At 36.1% G+C, this 17,027-nt stretch overlaps 1 protein-coding gene across 1 annotated transcript in view; it reads left to right on the top strand.

Moving 5' to 3' along the window:
• LOC114034411 (myosin-13) overlaps positions 1 to 17,027 on the top strand; it is a 71,868-nt gene that overhangs the window by 852 nt on the left and 53,989 nt on the right. Inside the window, exons 2-10 of the mRNA XM_027850095.1 lie at positions 96 to 239; positions 340 to 496; positions 9,584 to 9,611; positions 9,700 to 9,811; positions 12,214 to 12,306; positions 12,678 to 12,741; positions 12,831 to 12,929; positions 13,575 to 13,678; positions 16,299 to 16,437. Of these exons, the coding sequence (XP_027705896.1) occupies positions 96 to 239; positions 340 to 496; positions 9,584 to 9,611; positions 9,700 to 9,811; positions 12,214 to 12,306; positions 12,678 to 12,741; positions 12,831 to 12,929; positions 13,575 to 13,678; positions 16,299 to 16,437 (940 nt within the window). The remainder of the gene's footprint in view (positions 1 to 95; positions 240 to 339; positions 497 to 9,583; positions 9,612 to 9,699; positions 9,812 to 12,213; positions 12,307 to 12,677; positions 12,742 to 12,830; positions 12,930 to 13,574; positions 13,679 to 16,298; positions 16,438 to 17,027) is intronic.

The following is a 17,027-nucleotide window of genomic DNA, read 5'->3' as shown; positions in this document are numbered from 1 at the left end:
TTTCTCTGTGTGGTATAGTAATCACTTCCATGAACAATCCTTGAGTTGTCCCCAGTCCTCAATCATCACTTTTTACCCCCTTTTTCATAACTCAGACTGTCACTTTGAACAATGACCAAGTCTTTCCCATGAACCCTCCCAAATTTGACAAGATTGAGGACATGGCCATGATGACTCACCTGAACGAGCCAGCTGTCCTGTATAACCTCAAAGAGCGCTATTCAGCCTGGATGATCTATGTAAGGAAACTCTTAATAGCCCCTACCTCCAGAAAGAAATCCTTAATCCTGGAGTGCAGAGTAAGAAATAATCAGTCCTGCTGGTTTTTATTTCGTACAGACCTACTCAGGGCTCTTCTGTGTCACTGTCAATCCTTACAAGTGGCTGCCAGTGTATAACCCAGAGGTGGTGACTGCCTACAGGGGCAAAAAGCGGCAAGAGGCCCCTCCCCACATCTTCTCCATTTCTGATAATGCCTATCAGTTTATGCTAACTGGTAAGTGAATATTCCATCAATAACCATAATGATATTTTTCTAACAACTGTTTCTGAAAGAAATTTCCCTTTGTCTTGTTTGTCAAATCAAGAAAATTTGACCTTATTACCAACAAGCATTGCCAGAGCAAAATTTTACATATATATCAACACAGTAATAGTCCAGGGGTTCTCTGAAGTTTGTGGGGGGATAGATTTCAGGGGATCCATGAACTTTGGTAGTCAGTCTTCATTTTTGGACTCCTTTCCATACCAATATTTTGAATAATTGAAGGAAATGCAAAATTTCAATCAGAAGCTAGTGAAAATAAAAATGAAAATTTTTGTACCCAACTAAGTTCAACAATCTCCCAGGGTCTCAGTTTCTTTTTCTGCAAAATGAGAGGGTTGGTCTATATGACTTCTGAGATTCATTCCAGCTCTAAATCTATGATCCTGTGATCTTGGAAATGGCTTCTCCCTTCATCTCCATCAGTTGACATCCTTCCTGTTTTTCAGATACCATCCTAGCCATCCAACTCAAATGCTACCTTCTCCATAAAGCCCTCCCTGATCCACCCTGTAAGAGATATATTGCCCATATGTTGAAGTGATGTGTTATGGAACTTTTAGGCATTTTATGTCCTAATTTATAATATAGTTAACTATTAAATATGTCATCTCCCCCAACTACACTAAACTTGAGAGCAAAGAATGGATCTTAGTTGTTTTTGCATTTCTTCCAGTGCCTACAGCACTATCACTGAATAAATATTTGTTAAAACTCCAATTTGGATCTCTCCAATACTTACTTATCTAAAGGATATGATGATTAGTATGATTCTATAAAGATCCACTAGAATTTCATGTTGTAGGTCTGTGTTAAATGAAATTCTAGCTCCAAAACATGGGATATGTGCCCCCTCCTCCTACATAACCTATCCTGATTCTTCCAGCTGCTAGAACTTTCCCACACCCCAAATTAACTTGTATTTACTTTGTATGTATTTTGTATATGTCTTAATGCATACATGTTGCCTCCACTTACAATGAAATCTCTTTGAGGGCATCATTTTCTTTGTATTCTCAGCATCAAGTCCAGTGCCTGGCAGATAGTAGGCACTTTAAAAAATGCTTGTTTATTCATTCATTCATTCACTCAACAACCATTTATTAAATACCTCCATATTGCAGAATACTGGGGAGAGAGAGAGAGAGAGAGTGAGAAGAGAGAGAGAGATTCTTACACTGGGTAGTAAATTGACTTAGAAGACCGCTAAGTTCCTTTCTAATGCTATTCTTAAGATAATTTGTAGATTTAGAGCTGTAGGGATCCTTAGAGGCCATCCATCTATTCCAATTTCATTTTACAAATTAGGAACTGAAGCCCAGAGAGGTTATATGAATTGTCCAAAGTCACACAGTGGTAGAACTAAGATGAGACTCCAAATAGAGCATACTTTCCTCTGTACCACACTTCCTCCTGCACTGCCCTCCATGATCTCTAGTGGCTGTAAATGTGCCTTTACTTTCAATGTGTTTATGTAGATTCCTAGAACAGGATGCCACAATGACAAACCCAGCCATTCCACTCTGGAGAGAATGGAGAGTATTTGTATATGTGTGTGGCAGTGGGGGTTAGTAGGAGTGTGGAGGGTCAGGAGGACAACGAATATTTTGGTAACCACACAAGTTAACGTTCTGTAGGAGAATCCTCTTCTAGAAGGCAAAATATTCAAAGAACAGTCCAAATCTTTAAGACTTCTACCTTTCACTGGGACTCACTCAGAAGAATAGGATTTGCCAGTATACCGTAAGGGAGCCCTACAAAATGGATCAACTTAAGGAAAATCCTGCCTGGCACCTGGATTCATGCTCACTTGACAGTTGAGAAGGAAGGAAAAGTGCCACCCTCACCAGCATCCCAGAGAAGGCTGGTATACTTTGAGTAGTCAGAGATGCCTTTTGGGTTCAGCCTCCTCATAGAGCCTACTGTATCTGTTTGATATAACATCCTCATCTGGTTAGTCAATTCTACTTGAAGTTAAACAAATCTGAACTTTAGGTATCATGTAAACCAAGGGTTGAGATGAATTGTTGTCTGAATCAACCTATTTTTCTAGACCATAGGATCATAGATTTAGAGTTGAAAGGGACTGAAAAAAGTTTTTTATTCTAACTGCTTCATTTTGCAGAGAAAGAAATTGAGGCCCAGAAATGTGAAATGATTTGTCCAAGGTCTCAAAGGTTCTCTGACTCCACATATGCTCCAGTCTTGGAGGGTCAGCTGGAGCCTTGGAGTAATAAAATTTTCACTCTTTGAGGTCCAAACTATTCTAAGATTTACAGTATAAAAATAGTAATATATCCTTTAGAAGAGGAATTAAAAACAAAAACAGGGCAAAGGTAGAGTTTCTATATGTAGAATAGATAGTATTTCAGAGCTGATTTATGAAAGAAAACAAACTAATCCATCATTGTGCTGTTTTAACTGCTCTCGTTTCTTATCTCTCAAGGGCAAATAGAGATTCTAGTAGTTACGTATGTTTACTTGTCATAATACAAATCTCTTCCTGACTGATATTATTCTAGAGTGAATATTGGTGAAAATTAAGTCTCAAGAAATATCTGCAAGACACTGCTGGTGGGGCAGATTATAGGGTAATTTGAAGGCCTCTACTTCAAGAGTATCACACATACAGAATTACTAGGCAAAAGGAATATACCTTTAATCACAGCAACAGTAATGTAGATTGGGTAAGTAGATTGGGGTGGGAGGGGGAGAGGAAGGGGGTAAGCATGTGTACAGCGCTGTGCTAAGCACTTTACAAATATTATCTCATTTGATTGCCATAAAGGTTTGATAAATGGCCCGTGGCTCTAGAGGGCTGGAAGACTGCTAAAGTAATCAGTGATATTTGTAAATCCCACAACTATGTAGGCGGACATAGCATATTTTTCACAGATTGTTCTCACTGGAAACTTTTAGTGTTAGGTAATGACCACATTAAAAAAAATCAATCAATCCTTAAACATTTATTAACTGCCTACTATGTGCCAGGCAGGCAGCTAGGTGGCTCAGTGGATAGACTCATCTTACTGAGTTCAAATCTGGCCTCAGACACTTCTTAGCTGTGTGATCTTGGGGTAATCACTTAACCCCTGCTTGCCTCAGTTTCCTCATCCATAAAATGAGCTGGAGAAGGAAATGGCAAACCACTCCAGTATTTGTGCCAAGAAAACCCCAAATGAGGTCATAAAGAGTTGGACACGACTAATTTATAAAATAACAACATGTCCCAGGCACTCTTACTATAACAAAGGAAGATCAATATCTGCTAAGATAAAAGTTTTCAAATGGTTGGGAAGAGGGAAGAATAGGGACTATTAGTGACTCTAGATATGAATTTCTTATATGAACCCACAGGAAAGCAAAACTCTAAAGATGGTTAGTCTCAGCCACACGAAAGCTGACAAAATTTTCTTGTTCCTGAAGTTGACCTTATTATGTGATCTTTGACAGTGATGTTGTCATCTGAATTTAATTCATCAAGCATTAATTAGGCACCCTCTATGTACAGAGCACTAGTGCTGAAACCTGAAGAAGCTACAAAATTTTTTACTTCATAAAATTTTTATGTCTTTCTGTGTTACCTCTGTAATTTACTTCTGTAATTCTACTTTTGAGAACTATTTGCTCAAACCCTTAAGCCACTTTTCTATTGGGGAATGACTTTTGGTCCTATGTGTTACTGTTAGTTGTCTATATACCTTGGATATACCATGTTTATCAGAGATATTTGATACAAATATTATTATTTGACCACTTCCTTTATTATTCTAGGTGCTATAATTGTGTTTGTACAAAAGCTTTTCAATTTCATGTAATCGAAACTAATTTATCTTCTGTAATTACCTCAATTTTTTGTTCTCTTCTACTTTTTAATGATATGATCTTTAATATTCAAATCATGAATCTATTTTGAATTTCTGATGGAATATAGTATAAGATATTGGTCTAAGCCTAATTTCTGCTGGACTCTTTTCCAGTTTTCCCAAAACTTCTCATCAAATAAAGAGTATCCTAAGTAATTTATGTTTTGTATTTATCAAGAACTGAATTATTGAGTTCAATGAATTCTAACTCTTCCTTTTGTAGTCTGTTCTATTGGCCTACTTTTCTATTTTTTTAACCAATACCAAATGGTTGCTGGTTTATAATACAGTTTGAAGTCTTGAAGTGCTATTGTCCTTTCATTCCTACTTTTAAAAATTATTTAGTGTAAATGAGTGTTGCACTTTGGCTTTTTCTTCATGTGTTGCATGTGATTTTGGATGTTTCTGTTTTTAATGTGATTTATTATATTATTTTTATAATACTGAACCATCATTGAATCCTTGGTATAAATTCAAATTAATATTAATTAATAATTTGGGGAATATAAATAGCCAAAATATTTATATTTGCTTTTCCCTTACCTGCTTTAGGTTTTAGAATTGTATTTGTCTCCTAGACAGTGTTTGATAACTCTCTTTCTCAGTAGCTAAGGATAATTTGTTTAGTTAGATATTCCTTTTTTCTTGGAAAGTTTGATAGAATTCTCCTCTAAATACATCATGACCCAGTGGCTTTTTTGTTTGTTTGTTTTTTATCCCTTTTGGTAATTCTTTCTGTTAGTTCTATTTCTCTTTCTCATATTGGATAATTCAAGGCATCTATCTAGTGTTCTGTTTGCTTGAATATTTTATATTATTGAAGATAATTATCTATTTCTTTTGCATTATCAGTTTTGGTGCTATGTAATTGTGCGTGGTAGGTTCAGATAATTATTTTTATTTCATTTAGTTTTGTTGTGATTTCACTTGTTCATTGATCATTTTGTTGAGTAGATTATCTTCCCTCTTTTTTTAATGAGATTGTTATTGTTAATTTTGTAAGTCATTTTAAAAGAACCAGCTTTTAATTTCACCTATCAGTTCTATAGTCTTTTTGATTTCTAGTATAACTAATTCTCTAATTTTCAATGTCTCTGCTTTTATGCTTATTTTGGATGTGTTTATTCGGATCTGTAGTTTCTAATTTTTAAAAATTCATATTTAGTTCATTAATCCTCTCTTTTTCCATTCTATTTTTAGAGATATGTTTTTCCCTCTGAAGACTTCATTAGCTGAATCCCAGAAATTTTAGAATGTTTGTCTCATCCTTATTTTTCCTGTATCAGTTAAGGGGTTAAACGAAAAATTACTCATCTCCCCTCCAATTTCATTTGTTTGGCTGTTGTCTCCATTTTCTGGGACTTTTCTTCACCTTGTCCTCTTAACTAATTCTCTTGTTTTTCTGTCTACACTGAACATACGTGTTTTGATTCATGATCTATAAACTTATTTATTCCTTCTTTAAGTTCTATATACTTAATGGAATTAAAGCTTCTGGTGTACTAAGCATGTACCAATTACATCTTCCACATAATTATTAGCTATCTCTATGATGTGCTCTTTGAGCCACTCATTTAGGACGTGAATAGTGTTTCCATTTTATTCTGTGTCTTTAGTTTGTACTCTCTGAGCTGATTACTATTTTTATTGCATTATCATTCTTTAAAGGATATGTTTAGTGATCCTGCCTTTGCAAATATATTTGCAATTTTTCTGTGCCCTAATATGTCTCCTTTTGTAAAAGGGCTATATGGTGTTGAGAAATATTAACATTCTTTAGTAGTCTCATTAAGAAGGTACCATAAGTCTTTAAGTTCTAACTTCTCTAAGAATTTGTTCAATGTATTTTTTTATCTTTCTATTAGATTTATCCAACTATGAGAGAATGACATTAAAGCATTCTTTAATTATTGTATTACTATGTATTTTAAAAATTCAGTCAATTTTTCCTTTATTAATTTAGATATTGTGCCATTTGGAGCATATAAGTTTAATATTGTATTGATTGTTGCCTATGGTTCCTTTAAATATAGTGCAATTTTCTTGCTTTTCTCTGTTTATATTATAAATATAAACTCCTAAGAAACAGGAATTGACTGCAAACCACTAATTTTTTATTTGCCTGTTGCATAATAAATTTCATTCTAGCCTTTTATTTTTATTCCATGTATGACTTTGCTTTTTTGATGTTTTTTTTGTAAGCAACAGGTTGTAGGGTTTTTGTTTTCTTATCCAATCTGGGCTTTCTTATCTTTTGTGGGACTGTTTAATCAAATCACATTTAAAGTTATGAGAATTAGGTTTATGTGTCTTTAGTACTTTTAAATTGGGATGGGGGCAGAGTTTCTCCTTCTAGGTAAATACTTTGCCCCTCTGGTTAGTTTGCTTAATCTACTTTGATATAATCATATTTTCAAAATCCTTCTCCTCTCATCTCACTCCCCTCTCCTATTTGTCAATTTGTCAATCCTTTCCCCAGGTTTGGAGTTTTATTTAATTAGTTTATTCATTTTCTTTAGTTATCTAATTTTCTCCTTCTCCACTTTCCCCTTATTTTTCCCCTCTCAGTTAATGGGCAAATTGAAAATTACTACTCCTCTCCAACTTCCTTTGTTTGGTTGTTTTTTCCTCTTAATTTCTCTAAATTTTCTTTATCTTGTCCTCTATGCTGAACTTGTATGCTTTTTTCATGATCTATATACTTACTTATTCTTTCTTTAATGTCCTTATATATTTCATGGAATTAAAGCTTCTAATGTACCAAGTTTAAGCTCCTTGTAACAAATTTCTGTTATTTTCTTTGTAAGTCTTGCTTCATCATCCCTTTTTTTTCTGTTGTGCCCCACTCTTATAAGTATTAATCCATTAGAGAAGTAATAAGGATAGAAATATTACTCCATGACATAATTTTTCCTGTGTCACAAACTATATAGCCTAATTCTCCCTTCTGCCCTCCCCATTGTTAGTCTTCTTCCCATTGGCCATTCAATCTCATCTCTGGGTCCATATTCCCCTACCCTTTTGGGTGCTGCCTGCCCTCAAGGATCTCAGTTTCCCTTTTCCTGAAACAAGATATTATCCATGGAGGAACAACACTGTCAGAGGCAGCTAGGTAGTACAATGGATAGATAGAACACTGGGCCTGGAGTCAGGAAGATGTGAGTTCAAATCCAGCCTCAGACACTTACTAGCTTGTGTGACTCAAGGCAAGTCGATTCATTTGTCTTCCTCAATTTTCTAAAATGCAAAATGGGGATAATAATAGCACCTATTTGACAGGATTATTGTTAGGATCAACTAAGTGATATGTATAAAGGACTTAACATGGTGCCTGGCGCATAGTACATACTTGATAAATACTTATTCCTCATTTAGTCCTCATTAGAGCAGCTCCACATAGATTAGATCTACTGAACAGGTACATCTCTTATTACAGATATATACCCCTTATCCCATGAGAGTGCTCATCAATGGGACCTTCTTTCCCTTTTATCCTGCCCATTTCAATCCTTCCATTATGTTACTCACTTCTCCCATTCTCCTGTAACCCCTTTTCCTGATAAAAGGTGATGGGAGTTGTTTCCTTTGTTGTTCACCCATTGACTTGATTTTTGTTGTTGTTTAGTTGATTAGCTATGTCTGACTTTTCATGATTCCATTTGGGATTTTCTTGGCAAAGATTCTGGAGTGGTCGGCCATTTCCTTCTCCAGCTCATTTTATAGATGAGGAGACTGAGACAAACAGGATTAAGCTCAACAATCAGTGAAGTGTTAAAAAATTATTATTATGATTATTATTATTATTATTAGGGAATTGGGGTTAAGTGACTTGCCCAGCGTCATGCAGCTAGCAAGTATCTGAGCCCAGAGTTGAACTTGGGTCTTCCTGACTCCAAGTCCAGCCTGCTATCTACTGCACCACCTAGCTGCCCGTTTACTTAATAAGGGTACATCATATTTTTGCCTCTGTACTCTACCTCCCCTCTCCCCATTTATGTACCCCTATCATTGGGCAAGTTTGTTCCACAAAATACACTGATTATTACTGGATTTTGTCCACAGTATTTTAAGCTTATTTTGCCATCATCTCTTCTCCTTTTTCTTTAGAGCTTACTTTTATCTTATATATATAAAAAAAATTTAACCACTTTAAACCCCATAAATCATTCTTTATCTTTTGAAAAAAAAATCTCCATCAATGGTGTCTTTTATTCTATTATTTTTCCCCTGGGTAGTTATTTTTACTTACTTACCTATTTTTTACTTACTAATTTTCCTTGCATTTCTGCTGCAAGGAATGTTCTTCTTATGCCTTTTTTTGTATGGCAATAATACTATAAATACCACTCTTTTAATGAATGTCCATCTTTTTCATGATAATTAGGGTCAAGTTTGCAAAATATGTCATTTTGGGCCTGCATTTTGCCCATATCTGATTTAGGAAATATATTTTATTCCATTTTCTTCAGTTTCTAGGGGGAGCAAAATAGTATTGTGTTATTCAAATTTATTTCCTTTATATTTGAAGGTCTTTCTTCTAATTGCTTGGGGAAAAGGGATGGAAAAGGAAGGGAACTAACATTATCATCATTGTTGTTGTTGTTGTTGTTGTTGCTATTACTACTACTACTTTTAAAAATAGTTTATTACTGTGTGACCCTGGGTAAGTCACTTAACTCCAATTGCCTAAAAAAATAATAATAATAATTTTTACCACTTCAAACATTGTACAACACTCCACATATTATCTTATCTGATTCCCACAAAAACCCAGTGAAGTGAGTGATGCCATTATCTCCATTTCAAAAATAAGGAAACAGGCTAAGAAAGGCCAGGCTCACAGAACCAGTAATTCTCTGAGGCAGAATTGATTATTTCTGAAATTGCCCAATTTAATCACTGTGTTTCTTGGAGTTTGAACCATAGGGTTGTTTGTTGTTGTTTTGTTATTGTTTTCCTGGAGGCGATCTATGAATTCTTTTAATTGGTGTATTGTATCTTTATTCAAAAGTTTGTGTAATTTTCTTCTATTATTTCTTATAGTGTTCAAGTTTTTCATTTGTCATGTTATTTTGAGAGACCTACGATAACTTCAAATGTCTCTACTCTATGTCAATACTCTTTCTAGTATACTTCTCTTTTTCCCTACCTTTTTGTTCTATTTATCTTCCAGATCGGGATAACCAATCCATCCTTATCACGTGAGTAATTCCTTTCTTTTATGACTACTTTGAGACAAGGGGTGCCATTCTGGCTCTGTTCCTAACTAATTTACTTTCAAATCTACAGTGGAGAATCTGGCGCTGGCAAGACAGTGAATACCAAGAGGGTTATCCAGTACTTTGCAACAATTGCAGTGACTGGAGAGAAGAAAAAGGAGCAGCAGCCTGGGAAGATGCAGGTGAATCTACATTGTTTTTGCAGGGGATTGATTACCAGACCATAACAAACAAAGAACTATAGAATGGTGGAATAAGAAGACATTCTCGAAGAATTTCCTAACAGCAACTCTATCTGCAGATGTACGAAGTTGCCTCCACTCCTGCTAATCCTTAGAAAAGAAAGAAAGAAAAAGGAGAGGAAGGAGAGGCAGAAGCATCCCAAGGCCTGGGTAATAGGTCTAGAGGCCAAAAAAAGGCAAAGTGACAATATCATGTGGTTAGTAACTAACAAAGCTAGGATCCAAACTGGTCTTCTGACTCCTAACTTAGTGTTCTTTCCACTGTACCAGCATATGATAAGACTACTCTCTAGAGGAGAGGCATCATATACAAAAAAGGAGAATCTGTGATTGTCTGAATAGGGTTTGACTGGTGATAGCCAACCTTAGGCCAGGTTGGGAACTGCCAAAATCTAAAGATGAAGCAGTATTTTTTGTGGTAAGACACTAGTTCATACTACCTGAACAATAGCTGGAAAGCACTATATTGACTTAGTTTGGAAGTACCTAAGAGATTTAGGAGACAAAAGAGGTAGTTACGCTTTCCTGTCCACTTTCCCCATCATTTAGCAGCATAAATGCTTTCTAAATAGGGAATTTTGTGGTGAGTTGAAGACACACCAGAAGAATGAAAGTCAGCCCCCACTCAGAACTTAAGCATCCCAGTGAGATTTATTGAGAGATATGTTTTATAGTCAGTCAAGGCCCCCAGGACAATGAACAGACAATGATGTGATTCTTTTAGGCACTGGGGAAGTTTTCATCTCACTTCCCATTTGTAGATCAGGTTTCATACCGACTGTCTCTGCTGCATGAAATACAACAACACCTCCTCTCTCAAAAAATTGCTTTCTAGCTTTCCCCTTTATATAGAGGAAAAGCTTCATTTCTGGCATGTGTCAATGATGTTTTACCAGATGTCTTTTTTTTTTGCAGAGGATTGGGGGAAGGCAATTGGAGTTAAGTGACTTACCCAGGGTCACACAGCTAATAAAGTGTCTGAGGGCAGATTTGAACTCAGATTCTCCTGACTCCAGAACCAGTGCTCAATCCACTGTACCACCATGCTGCCCCTGAGGCATTTTCTTCACTTCCCAGAGACTCTAAGACAGTAATTAGTGGGGAGCTAAGACCTGTTGCCTCTACTCTCAAATATATGTTTTGGTGTCTTTGAACATTATAACTGGTTGAAAGGGTGAAGGGGGAGGTGGAATAAAAAGAAAGCGGGGAGGTGAAGCTGGCAGTAGTTCTAACAAGAAAGGGCTATGGCTGCCTCTGGCTTTGACTTTACTATGAGCCAGTGCAGGTCCTCAAAGGGAAGGCTTCCGAGCCTTTTGAATCAGGATGCTTGCTGATATTATGACATCATGTCCATGAGTGGATATACCATGATCTAAATGTACAACTCAGTTCTTTTTTTGCTTCTTTCTGTTCCTAATTTCTCAATCTCTTCTTTCAGTTTTGTGGTATTTTAATTGGTGAGGAGATATATTGCTATTTCCTCTCACTGCCTTTAAATCTTCACTTTGAGCTTTTTCAGCCTTTTTACCCCATTGGTCTTCTTGTATAATAGTTCCTTGGTGTATAGCCTGGGCCTGTATGATACTGTCAAAACTTTTTTTTTGTATCCCCAGCACTTAGCACAGTGCCTGGCACATTCTAGGTGTTTTCTTAATTGGTACATTTATTGATTGATTGATTACACACCATATAGTGCCAGATATTGTGGTAGGCCTTGGAAAGGCAAATATAAATACAAAACTCTTCCTACCTTCAAGGATACCCTTATATTCTATATGTTTTATAGCTATAGTTGGATGCATATGTATAACATGTTAATGGAATGTTTAAATAAGTAAATGTTTATATGAATCTTAAAGGGAGCTTCTTGAAAAGTGAACTATTGAAACCTCTTACAATTCAGAGCCAATGAAATAGTTACATTTGGGGCCTTAATCAGCTATCCCAGCATAGGCCATACTCACAAAGATGGGGTATTAAATCCAGAAAATATTTCATATTTCCATACAGCACTTGAAAGTTTATCAAATGATTTCCTCGGATCTTTAAGATTCTTCTATCTAGGGGCCAAATTTTTCTCTGAGCCTGAAAGGCATCTAAAGAAGTCCAAGCTATGGGCTTTGATCAACACAAGGACAGAAAACAGAGAGATCATTATAGTAACAAGCAAGTCAGGTAAAGTTAGTTACTTTAAGCTTCTGTCTAAAATAGACACTAAATTGGACCCCAAATTTACCTTCTCCACAAGTTTACTTATCCACCTTCTTAAATTACTAAGAGCTTGTTACTGAATCAGAAATAAAGTCAGAGTTGCTGTTGTTTTCTCTTCCCATTATTATTAGGGAAACTTGGAAGATCAAATCATCCAAGCAAATCCCCTTCTGGAGGCCTTTGGAAATGCCAAGACTGTGAGAAATGACAATTCTTCACGCTTTGTAAGATAACTTTCTTATTACTACTTGATTCCTAAATGCTTTGCAAATACACCTAAATTCTAGCCTGGAGTTCTATCTGTGGTACTGAGAGATGTTTACTCAGTGAAGATGCCGAGAAAGAGAAAAACAACTTAGCCCAACATTTCCCAGCTCATGTTGCCTTGGGCCCATTTCATAACCTTGTTACTAATCAAAGAAAAGCTTCAGGTCCAGTGAAGAAACACCTTCAAATTAATATTTTAACTCAATGAATAAATCCAGGGTTCCCAATATCACAAGCCAGAATTTCAGATACAGTTTCAGATAACTGCCTTTGTGCAATCCCTACTACATATCTATTATAGTAAATGAGTGTCTTTTTTGCTAAACAGGGTAAATTTATTAGGATTCACTTTGGAGCCACAGGAAAACTGGCCTCTGCTGACATTGAAACTTGTGAGTCTAGGTGCACCCCAGGCATCTTACTTTCACTGCATTGAATTCTCACAGGATTCTGACATCAGCTTTTTCTTTTATTCTTTCAGATCTCTTGGAAAAATCCAGAGTGACATTTCAGCTGTCCAGTGAGAGAAGCTATCACATTTTTTACCAAATCATGTCCAATAAGAAGCCAGAGCTCATTGGTAGTTACCTAGGAATGCTCATTCTTTGCTTCTAAGCCCATAAATGCTTGTTGGAAAAGTAAAGTACCGTTAGACTTAGCTACACATTATTCTTTTTTAAAATGAATTTTATTGATATATTTTGTCTTTTATATCACCTTCATTTCTTTTTTTAAATTTTATTTTCAATTCATGGAATAAAACAAGCATTTCCATAACACAGTACAATAAAAGAGATGATTGCACATGAAACTACAAATCTACCATATGCATCTTGCTATTCCTTCCAAATATACAACAAATTAATCATGTAAACTTCTTTTTTTCCCTCCCCTCCCCATCCTAGAGATGGCTACCATTAGATACAAATCACCTTATATCACCTTCATTTATGAATCTCCCCCCCTTCCCTACCAGTGAGCCATTCACTGTAACAAAAAATAAAAAAGAGAAGAAAAAGCATCTCAACAGAACTAGCCAACACGTCAGCCAAGACTGACAGTATATGCAGTATCTTTGTAAATGAGAGAAATACATTTTTTCCATTTCTTCTTCAGGCTTAAACATAGCCATGAAGATTACTGTGTTTAGTATTTTTTTAAAAAAATTATTTCCTTTCACATTGTTGCTATGTGTGATTCTAAGGGGAACTATTCTGCTTCACAGACCTGCTTCTCATTTCAACCAACCCCTATGACTTTCCCTTTGTAAGTCAGGGAGAGCTCACAGTGGCAAGCATCGATGATGGTGAAGAGCTGTTGGCCACAGATGTAAGTATTTTATTTTTTAGGAAAAAAAAAACATAGAATATCAGAATTAGAAGGAAGCAGGGGTTTTCTAGTTTTAGAAAATTCATATGAGATTTAGAGCCTGTAGGGACCTTTGAGAGCAATTAAAAAACCCTAATTTGTTACAAATGAAGAAACTGAAATCTAGAGGGGGGAGGTAAGTTGACCACTTCCTCCACTTCCACTAATATTTATTAAGTACTCAATAAATATTAGATTGACTTGTAGTCACACAACTAGAAAGTAAAAGTCAGATCCGGAACTCAGATCTCAGGGCTCCCAGGCTAGTGTGATTTCATTTAGAAAACACCCCAACATAGGAAACACAGTAAACCCCTATAAAATGGGTTTTAGTTCTACTCTGTGACTTTCAAGTAAAAAGTAAAATTCCTTGTGTTTATGCTTTTAAGTGTTTTATATTTTTAAAATTACTTTCACAGTTATTATCTCAGAACAGCTTCCCTAGGAAGTGTCAGGATCCTCTCTCTTTTTACTATTAGGACACACCCCCATTTGCTAGAGCTAAGGTCCAGCAAGCAAGCTATGCTCTGAGATTTGCTTAATGACAATCCTTTGTGCTCACCCCGTGGATGAACTCTGCTGCAGCAAAATCCCACTTCTGACACCAAACTGTCAAGTCTGAAAACAAAATGACCAAAAAGTCACAGAGGTTATGCAACTACTGTTAACTCTGAAAATAACAAAGGGCTCACACAGGTTATTACAACCACAGTTAACTCTGAAAAATATCAGAGAGCTCAGACAAGTTATTGAAACCACAGTTAACTATGGCTTGTTTTCAGATTTGACAGGAGTGGAAATAAGGTATTACTTTCAATCTCATTTGGCAGATGAAGAAACAATGGCCTGAGAAGTTTAAGTTACTTGTCTCAGGTCACAAAATCAAGATGAGTGGCAGAGCTGAAATTAGAATTCATATCTCTTGACTCTCAGTGCCTTACATTGCAGTCTCTAATCCTTACTCACAATATGCACTCACCTCCTTCCTAACATTACCTTTTTTTTCTCATTTCCCCAGAGCTCCAGATTTCCTCAGTGACTCCTTTTTAGGCACACAGCCTCCTATCCCAGGCATCTGGTTCTTCAACATGTGAAAATTTTATCAGTGGGCTGCTCCCTCCCATGAAAACTATAGATGCATATACTTAGGCCATGTCTTCCAAGTTGGGATATACCTCAGAAAAAATCCCAGCTTATACATAGGAGCATTACTCTGTAGCCTCATGTCCATTCTTCCTCTTATGACACACCATAGAATCTCTCTCTTAAAGAAAGTTGAAAACTCAGGGAAGCAAATTAATTTTAATTTTTAAATATGCATTTGTCATTAAGAAGGCTGTGTTGTTGGGGAGATGGAGATGGTTGCAAAACCAAACCAACAGGCACAGCATGCTCATTTACTTCCTCTATAAAATGAAGAGATGGGGCTCAGTGGGGTTCACCTAGTGGAAACAGCACCAGGTTTGAAGTCTGTAAACATAAATTCAAATCCCAGGTCTTGACATTTACTACCTAGGTGAGGATGGAAAGTAGCTGTGGTTTAGTGGCAAGAAAACTTTTCACTAAAAGTCAGAAGACCTGGATTCAAATCTCAGCTTGGCCCTTTGCTATGTGCTTAAGTCTCTTAATCACTCTAGGCCTCAATTTATTAATTTGCTAATTGAGAGGATTGAATTCTAATTCAGGAGTTCTTCACCTAGAGTCCATGATCCTGGTTTTTAAAAATATTTTCATAACTGCACTTCAGTATAATTGGTTTCCTTTGTAACTCTATGTATTCTGGTTTATGCATTTAAAAAATGACTCTGAAAAGGAATCATGGACTTCACCAAGCTGCTAAAGGGGCTTCTGATGCAATAAGGTTAAAAATCCCTGGGATGATCTTTAAAGTCTTTTCCGTCTCTAACATTCTATGCTTCTATGATTCCCAGATGCCAAAAGGGTTAGGAATCACTACCTCTTTAAAATTAAGCCAGGTCACTTTTTAATGATCTTCCTCTATGCAGCCCATGAGATCAGAGCCCTTCAGTGGTTCTCAGTCCTCACAGCAGTAAGAAAACAAATTCATAAACAACACATGGGCACAATTGGAGAGCAAAGATCCCAAACAGCTTTATACTAGGAAAATTCAAAAGTTCTTCTCCTGATCCTCCCAAGACATCTCAAAAGAGAAAAAATTTTAAATCCCTAACCCACAGTGTACTGAAGTCATCTCTAGAGCCTTTTATTAAATTTTCATTATGAGTATTTACTCCTCAGAAAACAGGCAAACTACGGATGAGGTTTGACTTAGTCTTTTGGTGATTGTCTAGATGTAAAAAAGTGGTGGAGATGTTCATATGCAAATTAAATTTAAAAATGTGTTACATGTACATTTTTTTCCATTGAGCAGATTGTTAAACACCAGCATAACAGTTAAATACCCCTGTCCCTACTTCATCCCACTCTAGTACATAGTTGTGTAAACACACACACATGCTCCCTCCCTCCTAAACCAAAAGAAAAGTCAAGGTCTTTGTCTAGAGAAGAGATTTTTTGAACCCCTGTGACCCACTAGGAATATGATCCTCATTACCTTCAGAATGCCATAGACATCCTGGGCTTTACTTCAGAAGAAAAAATTGGAATCTACAAGCTGACAGGGGCTGTGATGCATTATGGGAACATGAAGTTCAAGCAGAAACAGCGAGAAGAACAGGCAGAGCCCGATGGAACTGAAGGTAAAGACCGTGAGATCAAATGGTGCTCCCTCTAGAAATGAGTTCACAAATTGACAAGACTAGGAGAAGCATGCCTTACTTTTAGTTTCTACTATATTCTTGAAAACTACATAGACACAGAATTTTGGTCAAATTAAATGATATTTATGCATAAAAGGGATCTCACTATCTAAAGAAATACTATACTATATGTAAAATATGTGTGTATACACACATGTATGTATGTATATATAAGAAATCCAAAAATCTTTTTGACTCTAGGACTTACAAAAGCAAAGAAAAAATTCTTTCTACTTCATATTTTTAAGCTAGGATTTTGTAAATATAAACTTTTCTTATAGTGAAGACACAGCCTGGCCCATAGTAGACCCTTAATAAATATTAATTAACAGTTAAGGACAACATCATTTTTCCAGTTACATAATTTGAATAGAATGGAATTAGAGTTGAAAGAGAGTTTTTTTTTTTTTAACTAATTCTGTGACCATGGATAAGGCATGGATAATTTCTCTCTGCTTCAGTTTCCTCCTCTGCAAAATAAAGATGAGAGAAAGGAAGGAAGGAAGGAAGGAAGGAAGGAAGGAAGGAAG

This window comes from Vombatus ursinus, unplaced genomic scaffold (assembly GCF_900497805.2).
Source record: "Vombatus ursinus unplaced genomic scaffold, bare-nosed wombat genome assembly UNPS02008996.1, whole genome shotgun sequence".
NCBI lineage: Eukaryota > Metazoa > Chordata > Mammalia > Diprotodontia > Vombatidae > Vombatus > Vombatus ursinus.
Note: the sequence above shows the minus strand (reverse complement) of the source record. Positions and strands in the feature narration are given on the sequence as shown.